Consider the following 20585-nt stretch of genomic DNA (forward strand, 5'->3'; position numbering starts at 1 on the left):
AAACAAGTGATCACTGATATTTTCGGCAAAGATTGTGTAGCGCCGCGCTATACAATCTTTGCTATAGGTGACTCAATGTCACGGACCGTCATGACCGTTGCGCATCACCGTGTGTCGTATGCGGGATTCCCGATGGAGTTGTGAAAGATCAACCTTTATTGCCACACGTTCAGAAATAGTACAGTTTAGTGTTTGTAGATTTCAAGACGAATAATTTGATTCCGTGAATATTCTGGGAGAGCGAGTAGGAATTTGCATAAATTTTCAAGGTCTGTAATTCAATCGCAGCATTTCTAGTATAAAACTCGTAGTAATCGTATAGGAATTGTACATGATAACAGCTGGGCACCCGACTAATTTATCAGGGTTTTTAGGCCTAGGCTAGTATTAATTATGTTCAGCGCAATCTTGACTGTGTTTTACTCCTCTATGCTTGACTCTTGCAGTTGTACAAATTTATAAACTTTATCGCTAATACTGCAAGAGTGATTTTGCACAATAGTATAAAGGCATCATGGGACGGAAAAAGGGGCAAACATTTCCCCTTTTCCCTTCTCACAATGCCTTTCCACAGTTGTGCACAAATCAGCTAGGCCTATGCGGTATATTTATTTAGGGCAGTTATCCAATACTCAACTTCTTCTCCGTCTGAGGCTTCGTGTAGGAAACCAATCCCCGATTGTGGGCCTAAGCATTTAGCTTAAATTGAAGTACTGTAATGTTTGGCTCTTCTGCATCTTACTTGATGTTTTGTGGCACTATTGGACTTATTATTGTGCTGACAACCTTAACCTTTAAAGTCAGGAAGTAAAAAACAGTTGAAGCCTAAGTCGAGTATTGCAAAACGGCCTATTATATAGCACCATTCCTTCCTTCCTCCATGCTAGTACTATTAGCAATAAGGCGTATTGTAGGCCTACTCCCTCCAAAGCTAACTATCCTATGAGTGGATTTCATTCAAAAGCAGATCAAGGCAGGATGAAGTATTGTAAATTTGCGCTGAGCATTAGATTCAGTTTAATAACATCATTGTACATGTACTGTCATATTCATGGATTCCGTGAAATTCATTTTTGTGCTTTCCTACATCTGAGACTTACTGCTGATGGCAAATTAATTTCTCAAGGACGTTTGTCAGCCAAAGCATTGCTTCATTATAAATAAATAGATGGGCTCAAACTTATCTGTTTATCTTTTTATTTTACCATCAAATTCATTTTCACCATCAAATTCATTTTGTAAAAAATGGTGTGTTAATTTGCCGTTCTACAGTTCCAGTCCTACTACATGAAATTATCAGTAGATGGATGTATTTTATCAAACCCTTTTTTTTTAAATAGTCGTCAGATTACCCTGAAGAACCATGGCCACTCCGGCAGCAGCGCATGTATCATACATCAAGCAGTATCTACCCACGGCAAGTCCAGCTGTAAGTTTAGTGTCAAAATATGTGAATTTCACTATTAAAAGGTTTCAGAAATAGAAAACATTTAGTTCGCGTGAATTTTTTCAAATAGCAATAAATGCATGACCATTTAGAAATATCATAAATTTAATGTTTACTCCTTTAATTGTGACCGCAGAATGAGTGTAAAGATCCTGTGTTTCCCTGCCCAATAAAAATCCCCTTTTGGCCATCCGCGCTCCCAGGCTGATTGGATGAAGTCATCGCCAGAACATGCATAGCGCACAGTACATGTAGTATCGCACGCAATAGACCACGTTGTGTTTGATGTAGCTTAGCCAACAGGGCAAACACTGTTTCAGTTCAAAAAATACACGGATGGACTGTGTCTTATAATTTCTACCTTTAACTGAGACGGTGTTTGCCTTTGGGCCAGGCTACATCAACGACAACGTGGTCTATTGCATGCGATACTGCATGTTCTGTGCGCTATGCATGTTCTGGTGATGACATCATCCAATCAGCCTGGGAGCGTGGATGGCCAAAAGGGGGTTTTTAGTGGGCGGGGAAACGCACGATCTTTTTATTCATTTTGCGGTCACAATTAATGGGGTGAACATTTTTTGTAACCCTTTAACCCACAACACAGAGTTACATGTATATATGTCGTTAGTTTGATTTGAGAGATTTGTAGAATTGAAGAAGGTAGAAACCAGCCACCGTTTCCTTCCATGGAAGTTGAAAGCCCTTGAAAGAAGAGTTGCACAAAGCCTTGATTGCCTGAACAGCGGAAGATTTTTGGAAGTTTCAGTAAGGTGCCCAGCAAAAATTAATAGGGAGTGAAGGTTTTAGGATTGTCTCCAGCCCCAATACTGTGAGGAATCTGAAAGCTCTATTAATCATTCCACTTCAATTGCTACAGTACCAGAGGCCGGCGGAAACAGAACGAGATGTCTTACAAGTCTTCTCAACATTCAAGGATGTCCGACCGAAAATGGATACATATGGTGAGTATTTACCAAAGCTCAAATGCACTGTTGATTGCTATTTAAACTTATATCAGGTTTCACTTTGAAAAGTTGCCCTCAGTCGGTGAATTGACAAAGAATTGTTCATGGGCAGTGTGACAGATTTGTTAGCAGCTAACTTTGGACTTTTTTACATTTAGTCTTCAACGATGGATCAAAGAAAACACTGCTGTGTATTGATGGCACCATCCCCGTCTACTACAAAGGTAGGTTAACAACCCAAAACAGGCAAAAGAGTTGCTGAATCTGCATCCATGTTAGACCTTTTCTGTCTGTGCTATTGATTAAAGTTATATGAGTGACATTGGAAAATATTTGGTCAAGTCTGCTTCATGAAATTAACTCCCTGATTGCTTTTTCCCATAGCATTTCATAAAATTTTCTCATCTTCTGTATGGGTAATTGATTTTTTATATGTCAATCCCCACATGCATGTTTACTTAGAAAAATGACATGAGCACACGTACCAGGCAGGCAGATGAGAAAAGATTATTTTGGCTGATTCCATTGCATGGCAGGCACAAGCTACAACATTCCCATCTGTATCTGGGTGATGGAGACGCATCCCTACAATCCACCCCTCTGCTTCGTCAAGCCCACCAAGGACATGCTCATCAAGCCGTCCAAGTATGTGGATGCCAACGGCAAGGTTTACTTGCCTTACCTCCACGACTGGAAATATGTAAGTTCTTCAAGTCAATGAAAGAATTCGACAAGAAACTGACGACCTTTACCACGTTGTTGGGCAGTTTGGTCATACAAACATTGATTGCAAAGATGATATGTGCAATATATCGAACATGGAGTTGAAAAGTGCCTATTTTTATGCAAACCTATGCTGTGATGGTGCACGATGAAAAATCATTCCTGCTGCCCTCGTCTATGATAAATAGGCCACACATTTTGAAAAATTGGTTAAAAACAACACAGGCATGCATATTTTGGCCAATTTAGTGATGAAGCACTTAATAAATTGTTGATTTCAATTTCTTTGTTCTTCGTTCAGCCTTCGTCGGACCTGCATGAGCTGATTCAAGTCATGTCGGCCGTGTTTGGAGAGAGTCCCCCTGTGTTTAGCCGGCCCTCCCAACCTAACCCTCCACCCAGACCCAGCTATCTGCCCGGAGGGCAGCCGGCTGGCCAAACACCATACCCCTCAGGTAATACCATCTGGATTGCACAAATAGCTGAGATAGATTTGGATAGGGGAAACAAGACTCAAAAAATTGCATCAGTTTGCAACGTGTCACTCAAAAAGGTCAGGTTAGCCGTCATGTACAAAGCTTCATTCATTTGTTCAGACAAATAAGTTAATATCTGGATGTGATTTCATCTCTCATATGCCGTACTGTCCAGAATGTTCAACAATTTGACACGGGACAAGTTTTCTAGAATTCAATATTGAAATACACAGATGTGTGACAGAGTCTGGGACTCTGGAGAGAAATGATAAGCATGTTTTTAGGTGACGTCTATACTTGTCCCAATCCTTGAGTAATTCCCACTGAGTTTGTTCTCACACAGAGACTCAAAATAGCCTTTTTGGCGTTGAGTGTGTGTGTGGAGCCTTCAAGCAGCCATGGGCCACAGCCAAGCATTGTAGCAAATGTAGTTTTGAGACATCGTTTCAAAAAAGCAACAGTGCAGTACAAAATGACACACAGATCTTGAACAAATGACCACTAAGCGGTGTTATCCATCACAAGTCCCTTTCAGTCCATCACAAATCATTCAGTCTTTCCTAAGCCAATTCACAAGCTATGCAAAGGTGTTGTGACAAAAACATTCTTTGACTAGCCTTGTGAAGGGACTTGTGACTGGACTTGTGAAGGGGCTCGTGAAAGGCCTTTTGATGGACTCAAATACAACACTGCCAATAATGGTCAGCATTTTTCGAGTCCAACAAATGCTGTAAAGGACAGCGGTTGTGGTATCCTGTCATTTTAAAAAGTCAGGACATTCAGCTTAAAATAATACCCTATCTTTGACAAGCTCACTTTGGAATAATCTAGTGGTTAACACTGACTCTAAAATATGTTTCAGGGGTGAGATTTCTCAGCTTTTTAGCTGATTTCAGCTTCTTTTGTTCTGGATTTCAGCTTTTGTTCCTCACTGGCTGTGTACAAAAGTATAGGAGATTTTCACAGTTCAGCTTCCTTATGCCTTTTTTCAGCTGTTTGCAGCTATTTTTATCATTGGTCAATCTCACCTCTGATTTTTCCAAACAAGCACGCACATTCTAATCAAAGAGTCTTTTTTTTCCTCCACTCTCTTGTCTAGGCGGATACAACATGCCCATGCCTATGCCTCCTAGCACCCAGCCGAGTTACAACCCAGGCTACCCCTCCTCCACTTCCTTCCCAACCCCTAGCCAGTATCCCAACAGCTATCCCAATACCAACTACCCGAGCTCTCAGCCCCCATCGTACCTCTACCCACCAAGCCAACCTCCAGCTGGGCCAGCATCAAGCCAGCCTCACCCTACTGCCTCCGACTTACCGGTTGGTGAGTGAATGCCAAATGCATCTCTGTTTATTTTGGGACAGTTTATTATGATGTGTAGGTTGAACAGAGTATTATTTTTTCCTCTGTTCTGCCTTGAGCAGAGGTGCCCTCTCATTGGTTGAAAAGATGCCGCACTGGTCGGGAGTGTTTATTGTGTTGGTAGCAATGCAACTTAATGCATGGATGTCATAGTCGTTTGTGAACCAGTGAAGGTCAGTTCTGATCAAAGGAGCCTCCATTGCTAAGAAAATAGCACCCTCTCTTGGTCCAGTTCGAGGCCCATTCGGGGCTCAAATTTAGACTCTTCTTTTTGACATATTTCAAGAGTTGTACATAGTAAAATGATCCAGCTCAAGCGGCCATTAAGTGAGTGTAAATATAATCTAGAGCCATTGCAGGTTTGTCACTGACCAGTCACCAGTCCTCCAGAAGCTATTCAGTTGAACTGTTTCAAAATGAATCTTTGCATCAGAAATGGCCAGTAAAGGTCTTTGGTTTGATGTGACTCTATTTGCTATTGTAGCGGGGCGCCACTAAGGGTGAAGGTGCCAAAATAACAAGAACACCAACACCGGGGTTCAAGTCACTCCATTTCTTCATAAGCTGGAAGGACCAAGTGGTGTGCGGGCCAGCGGCAAGGGAGACAGCACGCTTGGGAATCAATTATACAATCACAAACATCATCACAAAAGGAGAGAAAAAAAACAAGTTCAGTAAAAGAGTGAAAAAGTATTTCCGAAGGAGATCCTATTACCTGTACCTGAGTTTAAAAAGCAGTTGTAAAAGCATTTCATCAGTGAGAATGTGTTGTCGAGGTGTGAGGGCACATCCCCCAACTTAACGCAAATCTCTTTTGGAAACACAATTTCATCACAAAAATTTCAGAATGTCCAACCAAACCGTGATGACAAAGAATTAATTCAAATTGTCATTATACAGTGTGATAAATCAAATGTTTACAGTGAAAATAAAGACTGTGGATCATTTACCCACTGTAACAAGGGATTTCTCTCCAAAATCAATTGCTTCAGAGATTGAATTCACAATGTGAACGCAAGATGGCCGCCATCAAGAAATATTACTAACGGAGGACGGAAAGAGAGTTCCAATTTACAATAAGTTTTACTGATTTACCCCATTTCCCAGCCCCATTTTACGATGCTACAGTCCCTAATATAATGGATTATTTATGATTTATGCATAACCACTTGATAAGAAAGGAGAAATTTTACCTGGAAGGACCAAATGGTGTGCAGGCCAGCGGCAAAGGAGACAGCACATTGGGGAATGGCCTGTCATCGCTTGGTGGCGCTATCACTTACCGGCGTAGTATGATTTTGGTTGATTTGCAGGGCCGGGTTCCTGCACACCCTTACACTATCCTTATGAAAATGGACTTTATGTGGGTGAGATATGTTGGGATTTGGGTAATTCCATGAGGTTGGGGCACAATTTGTGACAGTGTCCTTGTTACATGGGTAACGTTTACCACCTGTCATGACCTGAAGAACAGGTCAGCCTTGCAAGATGTATAATTTGGAATACACAGGCAGGGAAATGGCTGTTCATTTTTACGGAACCCACGTAACAATGGACACCGTCACAAATTGTGCCCCAACCTCATGAAATGACTCATTTCCTATTTATTTACACTTTGTTTGATTCTTGTCAAGGCCTTTTAGGGGCTCTGGGAATTCCAGACTCATCTTGCCAGGTTCGGTTACAAATGATCTATTTCTCTCTTTTTCCTGTCTCTAATTGCATCTCTCTTCTGCTTTTTTTTTGCAGGATCAGGTGCAAAAAGTGCCGAGCTGTCTGACGATGAGATAAAAGCATCAATCAGATCTGCAGTGGAAGACAAAATGAAACGTAGACTGAAGGACATATATGAAGGACTTCAGGTAGAGAAACTTGACAGCATCCTGATCTTACAAAGGGCAGAACTGAAAACGATAATTCAATATACACCAGTAACATCTAACAATAGCCCCAGGTGACCTCGTTCTTTACAACTTTTCTGCCTTCTCATATAATTTGATATTATTTTCATATGTCACTCAATCTTCCTATATTTAATAAGATGCTGTTTCGAGTTTCACATTGATACTTTGTTGGCTACTCTTAAAAAACCTTGTTTGTGACCCCAAAAGGTAAAACTGTCGATATGTCCTTGTGAGTTGTGCACAAAATACACCCAGGGTAGCAGGCAAACTTGACCATTAGTTGAAAAATTGTTGATCGAACTTGCCCTTGCCTGTAATGCGAACCGCTCGAGTGGCATGTCGGATAGCATTGGACACACTCTGTCCGGTTTCATTGTGCAGGCTGAAATGGACTCACTGACAATCACAAAGGACAAGCTGAAGTCAGGACATCAGCAGCTGGAAGACATGATCAACAAACTTGAAAAAGAGCAGGTGAGTGCCCGAACGCTCCTCGCATTAATCTGGAACAAACTTGACTAATGCAATTACAAATCAAACAGTCCACGTACTTCACAGGATGTAAGGATGAAAGGGATCATTCACGTGTAGGAAATTGCATTTTGGCCTGAGGTTACTCTCTGTCATACCTTTAATACAGTGAACTCTGGTTAAAGCAAGATTGCTGATGCCAGTTTTATGAGCAGAGCCGTGCTAAAATAGGACCCAGAAAACAGAAGAACCAAAGAATTCTGGAAACTTGCCCATTACACTTGTAACAGTACAAAATGACTGTAAATTGAGATCAGTCACTGAAATGTGCAGGGTTCAAGGTTCATAGCATAGGTGTCGAAAAAGATTTTTTAAAAGTTTCAATTTGAATCGGCCAGCCGATGGTTTTTCGTAGAAATGGCTCCTTTTTCCCAACAGGTTGATCTCGAGAAGAACATACAACTTTTACAACAAAAGGACGAGGAGATCCAAGCAGCTCTGAGTAAGATCGAGGGACAGGAGGAGATGAACATAGACGAGGCTATAGTACCCACTACTCCACTCTACAAGCAGTAAGCAGTTATGCTACCCAACCTGCTAACCCATACCTGCCAACCGTTCTGATTTAACGAGAATGGACTGCGGAACAATTGGGACATTCTGATTTCCATATCTGGCAAAAGAGGGCACTATTTGCAGAGAAAAGAGGGCGCTATTTGCAGAGAAAAGAGGGCACTGTTTGCAGAGAAAAGAGGGCGTTATTTGCAGAGAAAAGAGGGCACTATTTGCAGAGAAAAGAGGGCGCTATTTGCAGAGAAAAGAGGGCGCTATTTTCTAAGGCACAATGGAAGTTGTGACACTTGTATGTATGGATATGTAGTGGTAAATAGTTTTTTCTCGCATTCCTACTTATTTTGCTATGGGCTTGTGAAATAGGTGTTCCAATTCCCAACTTTTCAGTGTTGGCTGGTATGCTACCCTCTTCTCCCATTCTGTTTGTGTGTATCTGCTTCACCCTGTCTGTCACTGTCAGCTGGATTGTGTATGTCAGTATTCTTGCATCGAGCAGGTTCCCATGTCTTAATTACTATGGTGCATAGTAAAGTGTGTGGTTTCTTTCACAAAGGAAACTGGCTGTTTTGTAACTGTGTACATGGCACAGATTATGCACAGCTAAGGCTGTGTCCAATTTACTTGGCTATGGCTGAAATGGTACATGTTACCATGGAAGCCTATAGCTTAGCCACTGTTGCTGTTTCCCTTGTGTTTAATTTACAGCCTTACTCAAGTTATTCAAACCGGCCTTAATTTTCATTTGAATGTGTACAAAACAATTACTCTTGAGGGGTCAATATTTTATCCTACCTCAGGTTGCTCAACCTCTTTGCTGAGGAGATGACCATTGAAGACACCTATTATTACCTCATGGAGGCCCTAAGAAAGAACACAATAGAGTTGGAAGCTTTCTTGAAGGTGAGACTGAGGATGTGACCTTTGACCTTGACAGGGTTCCTCTTACAGTATCTGTCTTTTTCAAAATCTTGGCTTTGTGTCTGTGTTTAACTTCATCTCAATCTTCAGAGTTTCTTTCAATCATTTACCGTTGGAACCAAATTAAAGCTCTTCAAAATTTGGCCTAACATTGAACAGTTTCGTAATTTGGTGACAGAAAAATGGACCTTCATTTAGCCTGGGGTCTGTCATCAGAGGACAATAACAGGTGACTAATAACAGAGGACGATAACAGAGGACAATAACAGAGGACGATAACAGAGGACGATAACAAAGGACGATAACAGAGGACGATAACAGAGGACGATAACAGAGGACGATAACAAAGGACGATAACAGAGGACGATAACAGAGGACGATAACAGAGGACAATAACAGAGGATGATAACAGAGGACGATAAGAGAAGACGATAACAGGACAATAACAGAGGACGATAACTGAAGACGATAACAGAAGACGATAACAGAGGACAATAACAGAGGACGATAACAGAGGACGATAACAGAGGACTAATAACAGTGAAAGCTGAGATTTGGAAAACATCCCTAATGAGTTATGGCGTACAGCATTGGATGGCTAGTATGGTTAAAACAGCTGCACAGCATCAATGTGCCTGCTTTACATTCAGGATGGACACGTGAATTTGAATTCCAAGTCAGGTCCTGCGAATGTTTCACTCTGTGTTTTTCAGATATTTTTTAAATTCCAATTTTTGCAGCATGTCCGAGAGCTGTCCCGTAAGCAGTTTCTCCTACGAGCACACATCCAGAAGGTGCGACAGACAGCCGGACTAAGGGACTTAGTCATGTGAGATGGCGGAAAGACTTACCACAGCATTGTTAATGGGTGACTGTGGAAGACTTATACAAATGAGACATTTGTGGCTAGGGCTTTGGCTAGTTGTTGTGATGTGGCAATGGCGGTAGTCAATGCCACAGAGAAATGCTGGAGTCAATACCGTCTGTCCAATTTGTAGATTCTCATGTGTACATCCTTTATTGTAGGACCCTTGCCTGTACAAGTCACTTCATTCCTGAGTCATCCATCTTGAATTGAAAGTGAGGTTAACCTTGCAGATATGTTGAAAACACCGAATACATAAATGTAAATACGAATGGATCTGATGCTTTTAAAGACAAATGTAACACAACCTAAGAAAGTGAATTAAAGTCAGCATAGCCACTTTTGAGTTTAAAGCCTGGAAAACAAGATTGCCTAAAGAGGAACCCTGAACATTTTTCACCTGCATTATGTCCATATTCATCAGATTGCCAAACTGAGTGATAAAGCTTTTAAGAGCTCAAAAGGCAAACTTAGACAGACTAATCGAAAAAATGGCCTTCGAGTCGTCCGTGTGAGACAGTCACAGTGTTTAGACTAACCTTGTATTACTTTAGTCCTCACTTTTGGATAAAAGTTATCTCCATTTTCCAATTTGAAAACTATTTTTGAAAGTGAGGCAAGCCTGCCGTCATTGTAATAATGGTCTACCACCTTCCTGTGGAAGAGTGCAAAGGAAATGGGGTGGATTTTGGGAACATGATCAAAAAAGGCCATCTTGCAAATAAGGCTGAAGGGCAGCATAACCGTAAGCCAAAGTACTGTTGTATTTTTTTTTGACAAAGAGTGTCATTTTAACGGGATGTGTCTCTCTACCATTGGTAATTTGAAGTTCTTTGTTCCAGCTCTAAATTCCAATTTTTTTTTTGATTTCGTAAGAAGGGTAAGAACCTAGATTATTTGCTGTCAGGGAACTTTGGAAAGTTAGGATTAGTGCGCCAAGATGTAAGTGAAAGTAAGGCTTATAAATGCTATTTTTGTGTGTAAATATTGTATATTTTTTACGATTCTTTTACCATGTGCAACAAAGTATATATTAACTTGTTTTTGGTATTTTAGAATTTATAGACAGCTGCAAGAAAGAGTACGCTTTGATTTCCAAAGAGACAAAGGTTCCTTTAAATCAATTTGCTTTTGTTGTTTATTACTACATGTAATCCTGGATGTAGTGGGTTTGGAGCCAGACAAACGTGATGCCACGCCTCTCAGACAAATCAGAGAAAAATTATTTACAGAAATACAGAGGACAGTCTGTAATGGTGTCCCCCCAACCTCCGTGTTCTGCAGTTGAATGATTACACTCTTACATCACATCTCTTCCATATTCTCATGTCGTGACTGCCACGTGCGTTGCTGCTGAAAAACGCCACTACATGGGAAGTCAACAACACGCTGCAAGGAATGCCAAGCCAAGTCTTTGATTTCAATTCACTCCATTCGTTATCTTGCTGATAATAAAGAGGGTATTGGCATATGTAGCCGATGGGCCCGAAAATTTCTCCAGGAGGGCAAGAGATAACTTTAGTTTATCACTGATGTGTTCACCAGTGGAGAGGCATGAACTGAAGACCGTTTGGTCATGGGTGCGAACCCTACCTCGCAAGCATTGGAGTTATCCCTCCCAGGTGAAATACTTGAGCTCTCAGGTCAATAATGCATTATGAGGAATTCAGATAGGCAAAACCTCTGCCGTATGATTTCCTTTGAAAACATTCACCCTTGTGTGCGTTCCAGACTGTAGAATCCATTGAGTAACATTTGCCTGATCAGCCAATTTGGGTGGCGAATTCTTTTGTTGTAGATGTCCTTTGACTGGACCGCCTTTTCCTAAAATTTTTTGAACATAAAGCACACACTAGAACCTGACATGATGTGTTTATGCTTGTACATTGTATTATCCTATATTTACATGAAAGCTTTTTTTTTCCAATCTCTCAAGCCATAATCCCCTTCCATAGATTTACAGTCAGGGATAATCCCTTTGTTGCACAAACACTTTTAGAGCATTTAAAATGTCTAATTTCTAAATTTCTAATTTCACAATCGGATTTATACTACTTTCTTTCTTGGGTTTAACCCCTAGGGTGTATGTAAAATCATATTGAAATCGGAGGATTTGGGACTGCTAGGGTGACTGGTTGTTTGCCCTACAAGTATTTGAATGTGTTTTTTTATTTGGGAAGTGATTCAATTTTCTTCAGAAATGTACAGTAATACGCTGACAGCAGTGGTTGGGCTTTGGTATGAAAAAAATATATTAATTGTATGAAATTTGTGTGCATATATTGAAATTGTTTTCATATACTACATTTTTTAAATTTTAAAAATTCTCATACTATGTCATTCTGTATTGGGGTGGTTGTTTTGTCATCGTTCAACAAAACACAGATCTAGAATTCCACCATTTCCACGCAGTTCATAAGAAACAGTAATTCACACAGCAGTGTAATTAGTGATAAATAATCTTATCATTTAATTACATCATCATAGACAGCACAGGTAGACATTACAGACTGTTTACAAATCTACAGGGGTAAGGTATGTTTTTGCTCTTTTGTTGTATTAAGGTTAGTTTTGTGTCCTTTTCAAGGTCAACATCAAAATATTTGGGAGGTAACTCCTCTGAATTCCCAGCTATTACCGTTTGCTGACAGTTAAATCCAATTATTTTTAAAATTATTTTTCGTCATCCAACCAATCCACACTTTGTCTGATAAGATTCTGAAATTAGATCTGATTCTTAAGTAATTTGATAAGTATAATGCATTTTTTTAAACTTACGAAACAGCACCTCCACTAAACATGAGAAGACGTCAAACCAAGAAAAATAATCCTTCGCGTTTCAATTGATCTCTATTTACATCAACATAAATCCATATTGGTAAATACATTATCGATATAAATATTGTTCATAGCATGCCCAGCACGTTTCTATGCATTTACTCTTAACTTCTTTTTACATCTGTATCAAAACTGGCTCTTGTGAAATTAATATTACGTAAATACCTTCCCTAACGTTACGTAATTTCTAAGCCCTTGAATACTTTAATACAGCAATTCAATGGTAAACCGTAACCCTCTAAGCTTTTTTTCGAGGATATTGCCCAAATTCAGTTTTTACAATAATGGAAAAGTACACCATTTAATGTTGTATTCACTTACTGGGGCTAATCCGTGCAGTCGCATATTAATGAAGGACGCAGTTACAGTGAGTTGGTTGAGCCGAAGGCATGTCGAGGTACCTTAGGCAGCTGCCAAATGACCCATATCTGACCGGAGCACAACCACAGATCACAAATGTTGATTTTCGGGGAGAGAGGAATATTGGAGAACCCTAAGAAAAATCCTCCTTGCACAGGGGAAACCATTGAGCAAATCTACTCACATATGGCCGTGCTGGGAATCTAACCGAGGCCACCGTGGTGATAGGCAAGTGCTTCGTGCATTAGCCACCTGTGTCACCCACATAATACCAATTGTGGATATCAAGACCCATGTAAAGTCATACAACCAGGTCTGTCCTTACTGGATCCACCAAAACCCATCAAAGGTTTTAGATTATACCAGCCTTTGGAGTGTTAAGAGTTTAGATAACTTGTAACCTTATTAATTTTTTCACAGAGATTGTTTCATTTGTTGAGCACGGCTTACTTATTTAAAAATGTTCGTCAAGCTTTACTACTGGGATAAAACATATCAAAAAAGAAAATAAACTTCACACTTTTATAAAATCTAAAATCATTCCCAATATCGTTTGTGTTAACTTTTCTCCACTGACTGTCCTGACAATTGGCCCCCTTTTTGTTTCTTAGCAAAAAATGTTGATAGGCATATTTGATAAGCAAAATTCAGCCAGGAATAATGCAGCACTAATCTATTTCAATCGTTTTCTCTGGTAAACATACTGAGTCATTAAAAACCTTGTATTTCTACTACCATTTGACCCAAAAGACTTTTTTTTGCAAACTTCTTCAAAATTCAGTCTCACCTTCAATATCAAGCTGTGGCTTCGTGACCTGATGTCCGGGTCATAGTTTGCACGCTGTCTTGACATACTTTTAATGAAGGATACAGATCCACAGCTCTACCCATCAATGGGTACCATCTAACTTGGTCCAAGCATTCCAACTTTCAAATGACACTAGCAGGACCGGACTTTTCAGAAATTGATAACAGACAGATTTCATCAGTGGATATAACAATTGATAACTTACAGATTTCATCTACGGATGTGATAATGTATTCCGTTATGGAAAACACTAAAAGCAATTTTTGAAATTATTCCTCATACAAACCATTCTCTACAATAAATTTACCCACACATCATCGCTGCTGGTGTTTTAAGTAGAGTACTTCGTTTATCTCAAAAATTAATCTAGTAAACATTGTCTCTGTTCTTTAGATCCTGTGGTGTCGGCAAAAAGTCCAGGACTCATTGCAATAATTCCGATAGCTGTTCATATTCAACTTCCACTTGATTTAAAACTTGACTTAGAACTTTTTGCACTCTTGCCAGGCATGCTTTTCCTTTGAAAGCTTCCATTTGCTGCCAAGTCTCCCTCGAAAAGGCCAGGATTTTACAAACTACTAGAAACACCTCAAAGTTTGGATTTCCACCTCTTGTCCTGTCTTCATTCATCAGCTTGCTGATTCAGCCCATTCCAAGTTTTTCCATGCTGTTCCATGCAGTACCACACCATTTCTGGTATGATTCCTTGCCATTTCCATGTTTCTCCTGATTTTTTTCCGCCCGGGCACTAGCAAGAGTTTTCTGTCGCTTCAGGGGGGACAGAAAGAACTATTAGGAAACGAAGGCACAGACAAAGTCGGTTAACAAAATATCCCAGTTTGTTATCACTAAAGATATCAGAAAAAGTCTGTCGTTTTGGAATTTTTTCATTCTTTTACAAATGTATTCTGCATTAATTTTGCCTCCAGCAACAGAGAAAGCTGTATTAGATTGCTGAGAAAGAACAGAAAAGGAAAGTGAAACTCGAACAACAGTGGAAGCAGGCCTTAGCTGTCAGCAAGGATATTTTTTAACTGACTTGTATTTGGTTCATGGAGACGAGTTCAATTCTGTTGTGCCAACTAATTCAAGGAAAGTGGGAGACTTAGGAAAGACCATATAGATGGGGGTAAACATTTTTTTTAATATGAATAGCAGCATTCTAGCTTTCAAAACGATATTTTTGTGTCAGTAACTTAATTGACTTTATAACTGACAACCTCATCATTTGAGTCAAAAACAAAATTTTAATTTTCAAAGCTACAGAGCACTTAGAGAACCTAAGCTGTAGGTGTCATTTTTAACTACTGTAGTTAATCCAGGCTTGTCAAGTCAGCATTTTAACAATGTCATCTTTCAGGAACAGGGCAAAACAAAAAAATAATAAATAAAAACAATGGGCTGCATGTCTTGGTTTTCTCCTCCTAACTGGATGAGAAACAAAGGCTATCATACTGAGGAACCCACTGCAGGTCATAACTGAAAATCCAGTCATTACAGTGCCAAAAGTAAACATCTGTGTATCCCAAGGGCCGAATGGTGAGAATCGAATCACACACTAAGAAAGTCAAAAGTGTTGAAGACAAATAGAAGCAGGGAGAGATGGAGTAAGGAAGGCTAGAAATAAAGAGTGTAGGTAAAAACAACTTGCAGTGGAAAAAACTTTATTAATTGATAAGTGTAGGCCTACTTACTTGTCGTTGTGCTCCATGGGTTTGGTCTCAAAGGTGTTAACGCGAAAGAGTCATTCTCTTGAACAACTAAATGCTGCAAATGGACAAGTTTGAATATTTCTATGAATGTGGTAACCTTAATCAGTGGGGGGGGAGTACACCGAAAGAATAACTGCTGCTTTTATTAAAAAAATAAATTCTACTTCAAGCCTACCTTATTGGAAGAACAATTTTCAATGTTAGAAAGACCATTGTTTCTCGTTTCCCGTGGAGGGAGTTTGTCTGACCAGTCCTGATGATGATAAATAAAAAGAAAAGAAAAAAGAAGAAAATAAAATTTTGTTCCTGACTTCATGAAATCGAACATAAACTGCCTTTTGGATGAAACAGTAAAAAACTCTAGCAAAAAAAGCTTAATAAATAATATTGTGATAACATATCTCGCTCTGGGACAACAGCAACTAACTGATATCTGCTCTACTGACATCTGCCCAATGTCCTTATCAACACTTGATACTGCTTCATAACGCCAATTCCAACCTAATGCATTATTTCCCATTTTACGTTGCAAAAGCAGTCTTGGTTCTTCAGCGAACCGTAGAAAGATGCACCCCAAAATAGACAACAGGCCTGAAAACTGTTTTCGATACTCACCAATGTGGTCCTTCCCGTCTCCTTTTCCCGCTTCTTGTAGAAAGACGGCTTGTGCCAAACGTGCTCCACAATGACCACCACAAAGGACAACACGGCCCCAATGATCAGGACGTAGAAGGCGCCGGCAATCTGGTCCAGGTTGATGTCGGCCCGGGCGGCGCGATGTTTCGTATTCATGCTGTCCGTCTCATCCAGGCAGCTGGATTCCCGGTCGAACCACTTCTTACGGAGTTCTTCTAGTTCGCCCCTCTCTTGCATTTTTAAGATTCTGCCAAGAGAATGGATGACAATTACACTCAAGAATTTAGACAATTAGGAATAAAGGTTCGAGAGTTGTTTTCATTTGTTTTTTTGTTTTTACGGTCATGAAACCAAGGATTTACGAAAATGCCACAGGCACTGTAGTCATTAGATCCAAAGAAACCAACAGAGAGAAGGCAAAGGACGAAATGTTTAGGTTTGTATAAGTTGCAGGAAACCCATCGCCTTAGGTATGAACTGGAAATCAAATCGACATGCCGACCAGGAAAGTGTAACTTCTACAATTGTGAAATCATCAAAGTTGTGTCTTGTAGCTTACACCATTGATATCTCGTCTCTCCATGGAACCCCCCGCGGCGTAGCAATTCCGTATCCCTTCAGGTTGAAGGGCTTGCCCACAGTCATGACGTCACACTCCTCCTGCTTGATGTAGTCTAGGATCGGCGCGTCCCAAAAGAAGGCGTAGTCCTCTGTCTGGACGCGCTTGTACCCCGCCTCGGCGTTGGGCACCCAGGGGTCGATCTTGGAGGTGGACATGAAGTTCCACATCTTTTCGTAGATACCCTGATTCTTTCGCTTCTCGAAGAAGTCATGCAGGCTGCTGTTAAGGATGGTGCCGTAGACCACGGTTTTCTGCGTGGCCAAATCCTCTAGAGAGTTGATGGGGTTCTCCATGCGGGTGACGGTCAGGAAGGCGGCCAGGTTGGCGGTGTACGTAGCGGTGATGATGAGGGCGAAGAACCACCAGAACGCGCTCAGGACACGACCAGAAATGGACAGCGGGGAGGTGTCGCCGCCTGCGTGAAATCGAGTTATTTTGTTGCGTTTATTAACTTTAAACTGCTAATTTAAAAATACCAATAAACTGCTAAGAACGTAAATATTAACAATATCAATCTATTAAAAACTCAAGCCACTGAGTGGTTAGAAACAACAGATGACCAGCCCTAAATATCCTTGTACAACGAAACCGACATTTTTATAATGATTTAGTACTCACGCAAGTGCGCTGGTTATGTCATGAATACTGTACATTTGAAAGATGTCACGAAACTGAAGTCATGGGTGTTGCCATGGGGTTTTCTGGGAAACACCCAATAACAGCAAACTGCAAAATCACTAACAGTGGAAAGGGGTAATTTAAAAGCAAACTGATGATTTCAATTAACTGTTGTCATTTTTTTCTTTTCTTGTGATTTCCCCCCCCCCTTATTTTTTGGAGGGGTGGGGCTTGAAGCGCTCCTTGCACCGCCCCCCCCCAGCGACGCCCACTGCTGTAGACGCATATAATTGCGACTACATCAGACACCTGCACTATGCTGTAAAGTAATTTCGAATTGTACAAACACTTCGCATCAAAATTCCCGTCCCACATGACTGGAATTGGTCTACGTATTGTTCGCTTTTTAAAACATTAGGCCTAGTAATTTGAAATTGGGGCTTCCCTTCATGTTAGCAGACCTACATAGCAACTGAAGTGGACGTGCTGGGTTGATACCGAAACCCTAAGGAAACATTGACTTTTTAAGACTGAATATATTTATACAGCAATTCGCCCTTTCTATTCATCAATAGTAATTTGTAATAATAGTAACACATGCCATTTGGAACAGAAACAGAGATGCGGCTAACATCAAAACCAGGAGAGACCATTATTTGCCATTGATGGGATGGCAACGGTGGATGGCTTAGAGCCCAAGCCAAAGTCGAGACATTCAAGATCGGTACATCAATCATGAACATTTTCCGAGATCAAACGAATTCAGTGGGGAGAGTGTCACGGCTGATTATTATACCCTGTTGCATGCAGGAAGCGAAGGCAAACCACATGCTGTTCTTCAAGTCGAAGGCTTCCGGGTTGGGACTGTTCTCCCGCCGGAAACTGCTGTAAGGGCTGAGCCGGTCCACGATGTAGATCAGCACCCCGACCACGAAGAGGGAGGCCAGCACGCAGCCCCAGACCTTGATGTGGAGCGGCTCCAGGAAGGCGAAGATGTTGGCCTTCTTCTTGGGCTTTTGCATGAGGATCCCAACGCCGTAGTTCATGAAGGGCTTGGTGAAGTCCACCACTTCCTCGCGGTCGGAGTTGATGACCATGCCGGCCACCGCTAGGTCCGCCCTCTTGCGCACCACGGAAATGAAGAAAAATGGACTTTTTGAAAGATAAAAACCTGAGGTGGATCCGGGATTCCCATACCCGGAGGTGGATGCAACATGTTTATGTAAGTTAATAAATACGAACATACAGTGTGATATCCTTACTACGTAATATCCGGGACCAACTGAAATGGTTTCCGAAAAATCAGATACCAAATAGCCTTTCATGCAATCCAACCTCACGGGACACATTTTTATATTTTTTTTATATTATGAAAAACAGTGAACTTTCTCAATTTGCCCTCTTGCAAAACACTGCTTATGCATAAATTTGATTTCTTTTACCCAAATTGGCGATGTATAAAAGGTAATAGGAAGCTCTGATGCTCAAGCACTGTGATCTATGCACATGTACCAACTGAATGTAAACCAACGCATAGAATATGTGGCAAGATGCAAAGCGACGCATCCCTCCATAAGTTTAATAAGCCTTTTAGAGCAGGTAAACATTAGGGAAAGGTCTAAAGCAAACTCTGAACACAAACCTGTGGTGTTACGAAAAAAAACATTTGCACCACGAATGTGCGAAGAGATTTTCTGTGTGGGTCAGGTTCGCCGGTAATGTTTCGTGTAGTCGCATTTGCGAAAGCGTTTGCCTTTACTTGAAAATGCACATGGGTGTTTAACGAGTGCATAGGGATCTGTATTGTCTCGGTGTGACCGACTACATTGGAGTTACTGCCACAATATGTTTCTGGTTTTCCTCTTCATTATTGTGACCGAATGTTTATAATCCAGGTGAGTATAAATGAGATGAGAAAATGACTTCACATTGAAGCAAATTTTAGCGTTGCAGCAGGTGCAGTAATTGACGTCACAAAGTCTCGATCCAGCTTAGTAGGAACTGGCCCTACATGGGCCAAGTGACAAGATCACGAGGTAAACAATTAAAAGTGGGAACGTACGCAAAATCGATTTTTTAATTGACGTCACCAATTCGCGTTCCCGTTTCCTCTCACTGTGCCGGGAATGGACCGGCATAAAATTGCTAATTGGGGGCAACGGAGCCATCCCCCATAGGAGCACATTGGTCTATTTTCCTTCTTTTCACAGCTTGTAATAGACCAAAATGTAGCCTCAACCCTCACAAAGACAATAAAAGGTTATATAAAAACTTTCCAAAATTTTTGCCCTCCCCAACGATCCCCTTCGAATAAAATGGTTCTGAATCTGCCCTAGGACGACTATAGACTCTTATGTGATCACGCTAGTATATTCTACGGATGGACTGGTCCTCGTCCCTATTATACATGTATAGGGACCGGTAGCCAGCTGCGGTTTAACGAGTGCGATTAGCCCTGTCAGTTTGGGTGCTGATTATTTAAGTTTTCGTCAGGCCAACAGTAGCAATACTTTAACATAAATTACGTTTCAACCGACGGGGAGGCGAGTAAAACACAAGTACCTATCCTTGCCAAACCTCTGGTCAGTCTGGTGATCATAGTGTGGTAATTTCTTTTTCAATGATATCGTCGATAAATCATTAATGTCTGGAGACTACGTACAGGACAGGAACCAGTTTAATTCTACAGACTGTGCTTTCAATCCATGTTGGTTCGCTTACACCATAATAAACTTCCCCAATCAGGCCATTCCACGTTCCGTCGTCGTTCTTTCCTCCGTAGTTTCCATCCGGTACAAGGTACAACTCATACTTCAGGTTCAACTCCTTGGCGATTAGTTCTAACATGTCGATGCAAAACCCCGAGTACTTGTACCCATTCACTGTCTCGTCCCGATTAACGAACGGCGCCTCCTGCAGAAATTTTCCACATTAATGACAGTTAATATTACTGACATTGTTTGATCGGACGATATGTAAAAAAAATGCAAATAGAAGATTTGTTCTTTTTTATATTTTATCACCCAAATTCTTCGGTTAAAGACAAAACATTTGGAAAAGAACCTTTTCAATCGTGGGGTCATTTGCTATGTGCTTACCACAACGGTTACAATGCGAAATGTGGTGTTGTTACTGATAAAAGCAGCAAAACCTCTTGAAAAGGGTGTTTTGACCAAATTTAGACGATTTTCCGGATCCCAGCCGCCAATCTGTAAACAAAAAGTATATTATTACATATTTGCTGACACATTACTACGTAAGTATAACCTAGGCAAATCATTTA

General features: G+C 40.7%; 2 protein-coding genes across 3 annotated transcripts in view; one reads left to right on the forward strand and one right to left on the reverse strand.

Moving 5' to 3' along the window:
* The first annotated feature begins 27 nt into the window (after positions 1-27).
* LOC110976590 (tumor susceptibility gene 101 protein-like) lies at positions 28-13443 on the forward strand. Its single transcript, XM_022229992.2, has 12 exons — positions 28-269; positions 1341-1429; positions 2328-2412; positions 2574-2639; positions 2952-3115; positions 3440-3593; positions 4714-4938; positions 6727-6839; positions 7263-7355; positions 7791-7924; positions 8723-8825; positions 9584-13443. The coding sequence occupies exons 2-12, from the start codon at positions 1364-1366 to the stop codon at positions 9674-9676; spliced, it is 1296 nt and encodes a 431-aa protein (XP_022085684.2). The 5' UTR covers positions 28-269; positions 1341-1363; the 3' UTR covers positions 9677-13443.
* Positions 12258-20585, reverse strand: part of LOC110976589 (glutamate receptor ionotropic, kainate 2-like) — a 54206-nt gene continuing 45878 nt past the window's right edge. The window contains exons 10-17 of one of the 2 annotated variants that reach the window (XM_022229988.2): positions 20401-20511; positions 20024-20215; positions 18099-18423; positions 16622-17099; positions 16042-16309; positions 15602-15679; positions 15409-15481; positions 12258-14482 (exon numbers count right to left, since the gene is read on the reverse strand). In XM_022229988.2, coding sequence (XP_022085680.1) covers positions 14463-14482; positions 15409-15481; positions 15602-15679; positions 16042-16309; positions 16622-17099; positions 18099-18423; positions 20024-20215; positions 20401-20511 — 1545 coding nt within the window. In that variant the 3' untranslated portion in view covers positions 12258-14462. Of the gene's footprint in view, positions 14504-15408; positions 15482-15601; positions 15680-16041; positions 16310-16621; positions 17100-18098; positions 18424-20023; positions 20216-20400; positions 20512-20585 lie in introns of both variants that reach the window. The other variant, XM_022229986.2, reaches the window with a different exon arrangement.

Source organism: Acanthaster planci, linkage group LG09 (genome assembly GCF_054643075.1).
Source record: "Acanthaster planci isolate LZ-2023a linkage group LG09, COTS_SCS, whole genome shotgun sequence".
Classification (NCBI taxonomy): domain Eukaryota; kingdom Metazoa; phylum Echinodermata; class Asteroidea; order Valvatida; family Acanthasteridae; genus Acanthaster; species Acanthaster planci.

Coding starts and splice junctions, on each gene's coding strand:
- LOC110976590 (XM_022229992.2), top strand. CDS start 1,364: ATGGCCACTCCGGCAGCAGCGCATGTATCATACATCAAGCAGTATCTA. Junction 2,640..2,951: donor CATCCCCGTCTACTACAAAG/GTAGGTTAACAA, acceptor ATTGCATGGCAG/GCACAAGCTACAACATTCCC. Junction 6,840..7,262: donor ACATATATGAAGGACTTCAG/GTAGAGAAACTT, acceptor TTCATTGTGCAG/GCTGAAATGGACTCACTGAC.